At 51.1% G+C, this 8,463-nt stretch overlaps 1 protein-coding gene across 1 annotated transcript in view; it reads right to left on the reverse strand.

The window, feature by feature from the left end:
* CNIH3 (cornichon family AMPA receptor auxiliary protein 3) overlaps window positions 1-8,463 on the reverse strand; it is a gene marked incomplete at its 5' end in the record, with an annotated part of 71,791 nt that overhangs the window by 3,799 nt on the left and 59,529 nt on the right. Inside the window, one exon of the mRNA XM_008587652.1 lies at window positions 5,611-5,754. Within this exon, the coding sequence (XP_008585874.1) occupies window positions 5,611-5,754 (144 nt within the window). The remainder of the gene's footprint in view (window positions 1-5,610; window positions 5,755-8,463) is intronic.

Here is an 8,463-nt window from a genome sequence, read left to right on the forward strand (position 1 = left end):
CGCTTGGGAGCGCAGCGGCGCTCCCGCCGAGGGTTCGGATCCCATATAGAGACCGGTCTGCTCACTGGTTGAGTGCGGTGCGGACGCGACACCGAGGGTTGCGATCCCGTTACCGGTCACAAAAAAAGACAAAAAGGAAGAAAAAAAAAAAGAGCCCCAGAGAGCACCAGGAGATCAGGTCCCACAGAGAATGTGGGTGACCTCTGGTCACCACCTGGGGTCCCAGTGAGGCAGGAGGAGCAGTTATTTCCAGTTTTGTTTTGGAAACAAAGTAGTTAATGAAGGCAGTGCCAAACTAGAGTAATGGGCTAGAGAATAGACAGTCAAGCACGGTTTCTGGAACATACTCGGTTATAGAATGATCACACCCTTCTAATGGGCAGGGAGCCACCAAAACCACCCCACACAGCCTCTCCCACCCCACAAGAGAGCAGACAGAGACGCTTGCTCTCTGTCTGTGAACTCGCATATCCTTCTTCCCCATGATGCCCTGGGCTCTGGCAGCAACAAAACTGAAATGAGGGGGCTTGGCCTGCCTCAGTCCCCATCTGGACTAAGGTGGATGCCAGGCTAATGGGGCAGGAGCCAAGGAAAGTTGCTGGCCTTGTCATGCTGGCTTTGAGGAGAAACAATGCTGTCTCCAGGGACAGGCCACTCCACCTGTGAGTCTGCAGAAGCAGTGGTCTGCATCCCCCCTAAAAAAAGTGAAGTTCAGCTCACTCTAGGGAAGAAGCCTCACCTCCCATGTGTCAAGTCCCTAAGCCACGAGGGCTTTGTCCACCCTCTACAGGTTTCCCAAGACAGGAACCAGCCTGAGCCACGCTTGAGTTTAAAGAGTTCAGACTAGGCATCAGGAAGGCTTGGGTGAACCCGCTGGGGCACCCTCAGGCTTCCTGCAAGTTGGAGCAGGAAATGTGCTGGGGCACTCCACTGAGGATTTTACCCTGAGCCTGGACCAACCCTTGTCTCCAAGAAGAACGTGGTAGAGTAACCCTGAAGCCCCTCCTCGGCTGAGTGATTCCAGGGGAAGCTATACCTCCCGGGCCTGAGTCTGCAAACACTGGAAACATAGAGCGAAGGGAGGCAAAGCTAAGCAGACTCTTCCAGGCAGCAGGTGTGACCCTCAGGTGTGCATCAGAATTGTCTGAAGAGCTCAGTTAAACTGCAGAAATCTAGCCCCAGAAAGTCTGAATCAGGAGGCTTAAGCCCAGGAATCTGCATTTTTAAGATGCACACCTCCTCACTCCCTGACTCTCACTTTGATAATGTCTTTTCTAGCGGTTTCCTAAGACACCCAGCAGTTAAGAGTTCAGTCTTTGGATCAAACTGGAGGATAATGCACAGCTGTGACACTATTAGCTGTGACCTTGGGAAAATCATCTAACTTCTCAGATTCGGTCTCCTCAGTTGTAAATACAGGGGTAAGATGGTATTTGTCCCATAAATAGAACAATACACATAAAGCTCTTAGCTCAAATCCTGGCTTATTTTTTTTTTCCTTTTTGTCTTTTTTCGTGTCCGGCAACGGATTGCAACCCTCAGTGTCGCGCCTGTACCGGACCGGGACCGGCAACAGGATCGCAACCCTCGGTGTTGCACCCGCACACTCAGCCAGTGAGAGGGAACCGGTCTGTATGTGGGATCCGAACCCTCGGCGGGAGCGCCACCGCACTCCCAAGTGGCACACTGTAGCAGTGCGCCACCGGGCCGGCCCTCAAATCCTGGCTTATTTTTAAATGCCAAATACATGCAGCCATTTCCGAGCCTGCCGCAGCCCAAGCCAAACCTAGAGGTGGCTGTGGAGTCCAATACCTCCTCTTCCTCATCTGGCTACTGTCACCCATGCCCCCTTTGGAGACAGCACTGGGATGTTTGGAGATATCCACGGTTCGGCCACAGATAGTGATGGGACAGCAAGGTGACAAGTGAGAGTCCTCGAAGATGAGCCCAAAGAGGACCAGAAAGGAGATGTTTTCAGAAGAAGCACTCTCTGAGGGTTTCAAACCACAAGACAGTCTGTTTATATCTATCTGCTTATCTAGGATGTTCTAAGTAAAGAGGTAAAAAGAGGAGAGATTCTTGAAATGGAATTACAAAGTCAGCAGGTTTTACTTAATTAGAATGGTATTATGTAATATTGGGAGAATTATAAGTGTAAGTAAGCATTTAATGACCCAACATGCCACTTTGTGAAGCAGAATTGCCACTGTGGGCCTGGGGTGGGGGAAAGAGTCTCTGTTATAGTCCCCAAGAATCCTTACAGACAGGCTAGGGGGCAAGGGACACTGAGGCTGTGTATCTGGGGCCACAGGTAACCCAACGGGCTGAGTTGCAGAGCTGCAAGAGGCAAGAAGCCCTACCAGAAAGAAGTAGCCAACTGTTCTTCACCAGTTACGTCCTATGGGATGCAGGTAGACTGTGTTTGCACTGTGTGGCCCTAAGGATGTGCCTATCAGTAGGCAAGGCCTCCTGCGGGACCTTCTGCTCCCTTCCTCCTTTATACAGAAGCCCTTGCTCCTAAACCAGTCACCCACGTGGGATCATACCCAACTGGCCATGATGCCCACCCTCACCTTCCATTTGCTACAGTAGTCAAACCCACCAGGAGGTACAGAAACTCACCAGTAAAGGTAGTAGAAAGAGGAGAGGAGATAGAAGGCCAGCTTACACCAGGCCTCCTTCTGACAGTAACTCAAGGTGTCTGCGTTCATGACCACCGGGGGGTCGTAGGCTAGTTCGGAACTATCTGCTGGACAGTGGAAATACCTGCAGAGAAAGAGGGCATGGCATCATTGGCTCTGAGGCGTGGACGGCACCTGTGAAGTCATCCAGGCTAAACCCTCCTGATGCAGGATTTCTCTCTGGCAATTCCTGCCAAGCAGTTGTCTGCGTCCTGCCCAAATCACGGTGCACACACTGCTAAAGATCGGCTCAGCCACTATCTTCTAGCAGGCAGGAGGTCCCCAAATACTCAGGTCCACTGGCATCATGGTGATTTTGCCCACATACAAAGCTGCTCCAGGGCCGGCCCAGTGGCGCACTGCTACAGTGCGCCGCTTAGGAGTGCGGCGACGCTCCCGCCGAGGGTTCGGATCCCACATACAGACCGGTTCCCGCTCACTGGCTGAGCGAGGTGTGGGCATAACACTGAGGGTTGCGGTCCCGTTGCCGGTCCCGGTCTGGTACAGGCANAGGCTTCCTGCAAGTTGGAGCAGGAAATGTGCTGGGGCACTCCACTGAGGATTTTACCCTGGGCCTGGACCAACCCTTGTCTCCAAGAAGAACGTGGTAGAGTAACCCTGAATCCCCTCCTCGGCTGAGTGATTCCAGGGGAAGCTATACCTCCCGGGCCTGAGTCTGCAAACACTGGAAACATAGAGCGAAGGGAGGCAAAGCTAAGCAGACTCTTCCAGGCAGCAGGTGTGACCCTCAGGTGTGCATCAGAATTGTCTGAAGAGCTCAGTTAAACTGCAGAAATCTAGCCCCAGAAAGTCTGAATCAGGAGGCTTAAGCCCAGGAATCTGCATTTTTAAGATGCACACCTCCTCACTCCCTGACTCTCACTTTGATAATGTCTTTTCTAGCGGTTTCCTAAGACACCCAGCAGTTAAGAGTTCAGTCTTTGGATCAAACTGGAGGATAATGCACAGCTGTGACACTATTAGCTGTGACCTTGGGAAAATCATCTAACTTCTCAGATTCGGTCTCCTCAGTTGTAAATACAGGGGTAAGATGGTATTTGTCCCATAAATAGAACAATACACATAAAGCTCTTAGCTCAAATCCTGGCTTATTTTTTTTTTCCTTTTTGTCTTTTTTCGTGTCCGGCAACGGATTGCAACCCTCAGTGTCACGCCTGTACCGGACCGGGACCGGCAACAGGATCGCAACCCTCGGTGTTGCACCCGCACACTCAGCCAGTGAGAGGGAACCGGTCTGTATGTGGGATCCGAACCCTCGGCGGGAGCGCCACCGCACTCCCAAGTGGCACACTGTAGCAGTGCGCCACCGGGCCGGCCCTCAAATCCTGGCTTATTTTTAAATGCCAAATACATGCAGCCACTTCCGAGCCTGCCGCAGCCCAAGCCAAACCTAGAGGTGGCTGTGGAGTCCAATACCTCCTCTTCCTCATCTGGCTACTGTCACCCATGCCCCCTTTGGAGACAGCACTGGGATGTTTGGAGATATCCACGGTTCGGCCACAGATAGTGATGGGACAGCAAGGTGACAAGTGAGAGTCCTCGAAGATGAGCCCAAAGAGGACCAGAAAGGAGATGTTTTCAGAAGAAGCACTCTCTGAGGGTTTCAAACCACAAGACAGTCTGTTTATATCTATCTGCTTAGCTAGGATGTTCTAAGTAAAGAGGTAAAAAGAGGAGAGATTCTTGAAATGGAATTACAAAGTCAGCAGGTTTTACTTAATTAGAATGGTATTATGTAATATTGGGAGAATTATAAGTGTAAGTAAGCATTTAATGACCCAACATGCCACTTTGTGAAGCAGAATTGCCACTGTGGGCCTGGGGTGGGGGAAAGAGTCTCTGTGGACCGGGACCGGCAACAGGATCGCAACCCTCGGTGTTGCACCCGCACACTCAGCCAGTGAGAGGGAACCGGTCTGTATGTGGGATCCGAACCCTCGGCGGGAGCGCCACCGCACTCCCAAGTGGCACACTGTAGCAGTGCGCCACCGGGCCGGCCCTCAAATCCTGGCTTATTTTTAAATGCCAAATACATGCAGCCATTTCCGAGCCTGCCGCAGCCCAAGCCAAACCTAGAGGTGGCTGTGGAGTCCAATACCTCCTCTTCCTCATCTGGCTACTGTCACCCATGCCCCCTTTGGAGACAGCACTGGGATGTTTGGAGATATCCACGGTTCGGCCACAGATAGTGATGGGACAGCAAGGTGACAAGTGAGAGTCCTCGAAGATGAGCCCAAAGAGGACCAGAAAGGAGATGTTTTCAGAAGAAGCACTCTCTGAGGGTTTCAAACCACAAGACAGTCTGTTTATATCTATCTGCTTATCTAGGATGTTCTAAGTAAAGAGGTAAAAAGAGGAGAGATTCTTGAAATGGAATTACAAAGTCAGCAGGTTTTACTTAATTAGAATGGTATTATGTAATATTGGGAGAATTATAAGTGTAAGTAAGCATTTAATGACCCAACATGCCACTTTGTGAAGCAGAATTGCCACTGTGGGCCTGGGGTGGGGGAAAGAGTCTCTGTTATAGTCCCCAAGAATCCTTACAGACAGGCTAGGGGGCAAGGGACACTGAGGCTGTGTATCTGGGGCCACAGGTAACCCAACGGGCTGAGTTGCAGAGCTGCAAGAGGCAAGAAGCCCTACCAGAAAGAAGTAGCCAACTGTTCTTCACCAGTTACGTCCTATGGGATGCAGGTAGACTGTGTTTGCACTGTGTGGCCCTAAGGATGTGCCTATCAGTAGGCAAGGCCTCCTGCGGGACCTTCTGCTCCCTTCCTCCTTTATACAGAAGCCCTTGCTCCTAAACCAGTCACCCACGTGGGATCATACCCAACTGGCCATGATGCCCACCCTCACCTTCCATTTGCTACAGTAGTCAAACCCACCAGGAGGTACAGAAACTCACCAGTAAAGGTAGTAGAAAGAGGAGAGGAGATAGAAGGCCAGCTTACACCAGGCCTCCTTCTGACAGTAACTCAAGGTGTCTGCGTTCATGACCACCGGGGGGTCGTAGGCTAGTTCGGAACTATCTGCTGGACAGTGGAAATACCTGCAGAGAAAGAGGGCATGGCATCATTGGCTCTGAGGCGTGGACGGCACCTGTGAAGTCATCCAGGCTAAACCCTCCTGATGCAGGATTTCTCTCTGGCAATTCCTGCCAAGCAGTTGTCTGCGTCCTGCCCAAATCACGGTGCACACACTGCTAAAGATCGGCTCAGCCACTATCTTCTAGCAGGCAGGAGGTCCCCAAATACTCAGGTCCACTGGCATCATGGTGATTTTGCCCACATACAAAGCTGCTCCAGGGCCGGCCCAGTGGCGCACTGCTACAGTGCGCCGCTTAGGAGTGCGGCGACGCTCCCGCCGAGGGTTCGGATCCCACATACAGACCGGTTCCCGCTCACTGGCTGAGCGAGGTGTGGGCATAACACTGAGGGTTGCGGTCCCGTTGCCGGTCCCGGTCTGGTACAGGCACACTGGCTGAGCGAGGTGTGGGCATAACACTGAGGGTTGCGGTCCCGTTGCCGGTCCCGGTCCGGTACAGGCACGACACTGAGGGTTGCGATCCGATGCCGGACACGAAAAAAAGACAAAAAGGAAAAAAAAAAAAAAAAAGCTGCTCCAAAAGAAGGAAAAGTGTGTCACCTGGCATTACCTGGAAGTACCAGGAAGACCTCCTTTCAGTATAGGCGTAGGCATGGCAGTGGTATACAGCTACATTACCACTGCCCGGATGCCACTATACCTACATCCCACTTAAAAATTAATTACTGTGGGGCCGGCCCGGTGGCGCACTGTATAGTGCGCCGCTTGGGAAGCGCGGCGGCGCTCCCGCCCGAGGGTTCGGATCCCACGTACAGACCGGTTCCCGCTCACTGGCTGGGCGAGGCGCGGGAGCGACGCCGAGGGTTGCAATCCCGTTGCCGGTCCCCGGTCCGGTACGGGGGCAACACTGAGGGTTGCGATCCGTTGCCGGACACGGAAAAAAGACAAAAAAAGACAAAAAAAAAAAAATTAATTACTGTGGATTAAGTATTAGCCTCTACCCTCACCTAAAATCCTAAATATTCTGGGAGGGACATCATATTCCCACTTGAGTGTGGAGCAGTTTACAGGTGTTTTTCTTAATAGAGGGACCTAGAACAGCAAAAAGAACATTGGCCATCTGTGCTGAAAGAGCAGCCTCAGAGGGAAGCTGGAAAAACAAAAGAACAGTGGGTGGGAGAGAGGAGGGAGGAAAAGCTAAAGTAAACCTTGTCTGCTTCAAAATACCACATCCACATGGGCTCCTTGAGAGCTGGCCACGGCCACTGATGAGAGGAGCACTTGGGTTTGCTGAGACCTGGAGCAGGAGCCTTTTGGTAAGTAGTCACTGCCCCCAGGGCCACAGCCACAGCCTTCTGCAGAGCCCAGGAACAAAGCTCAGCTGAAATCGCTCTGCAGGCTGCTTTTTAATCACTGTGGCAAAAGAACTGGGAGGCCAGGAGTGTAAATACATGGGTCTGGGACAAGCAGTGGTTCTCAATCATGAGCAAGGATCAGGAGAGTGGGCTAATGACCAGATTAATCACACCTCCTTTGAAAAATATCCCTGAAATGTTGCAACTCATGGAGCTGGCGTCTCAGGTCCCTCTTTGTCCCCTTCACAGAACTGTGTTGACATCATCTGTCACCATCACTGTGCTGAGAGGAAGCCACAAGTACAATTCAATGATGTCTGCCAGCTCATAGCCCTCAGCCCTCTCACTTCTCCTCTTCCCAGGAGATTTCAAAACGTCTTTGCTTTCGCTTTGTTCTCAGGCGACCTCATTAAGTGGAAGCAGAAGAGCAGGGTGGCCAAGTGGCTCAGTGGCAGGAGCCAGGGCTCTGCCTTCCTTATGCCAGTCAGTAACCTGTCTGAGCCTCAACTTTTTCACCTGTAAAATGGGGATGAAATTGCCTACCTCAAAGGGCTATTGTGACGACTATGTGAGATGATGATGCAAAGAACAGTCACTGAATAAATGGTGGGCAGAGCTATTTTCTTTTAAGCAACCTGAGAGCTAGAGCAGAAGGAGACCATCTGCAGGAGTAATGCCACTGTTGGAAAAGAGGGGGAGAGAAAAGGAAAAAAAAAAAGTTCAAGGCTGCTGATTTTAAAGGACTCCTCCCCTCCTCATTCTTTTTCACTTCCATGTTCTGTGTACTTACTAATCGCCAGGAACTAAGCTAGGTCCTGTCAGGGATTGAAAAAAGGAAGACAAGGTCCCTGCCAGCAAGGAGATTACAGCTGCTCCCTTCCTCTATAAATATTCCAAGTGTAAAGACACTGGCTGGCTTTCCCTTTCCTCCCTTTTAGACAAGTGCCAGCCATAAGAAGCAGTGTACGAATCAAAGTTTTGTAAACTAGCCACATTCTTGATACCCTGGACTGGCAGCCCACTACATAAAGACCTTGGGATAAACTCCTTGTATGAGGGGAGGAACCAGCCCCCTGGGGCACTGTGTGAGATGGCAAGGATGGACTGTGATTCATGCAGAGGTGGGGCAGGACCACGAACAAGATGAGAGATTCTGGACAGCTGACTTAACCTGTATGAGTCTGTGTCCCCATGTGTAAACCAGAGAAACTGAAACCACCTCGACCGGTTGTCGTGTATCCAGACAACATAAAGCATGGAAAGTCCCTGAGTGGAGACTCAATACATTTCAATGCTGTCTTTTTTTTTTTTTTTTTTTTTTTTTGTCTTTTTTCGTGACCGGCAACGAATCGCAACCC

Source organism: Galeopterus variegatus, unplaced genomic scaffold (genome assembly GCF_000696425.1).
Source record: "Galeopterus variegatus unplaced genomic scaffold, G_variegatus-3.0.2 Scaffold4478, whole genome shotgun sequence".
In the NCBI taxonomy this organism is placed as follows: Eukaryota; Metazoa; Chordata; class Mammalia; order Dermoptera; family Cynocephalidae; genus Galeopterus; species Galeopterus variegatus.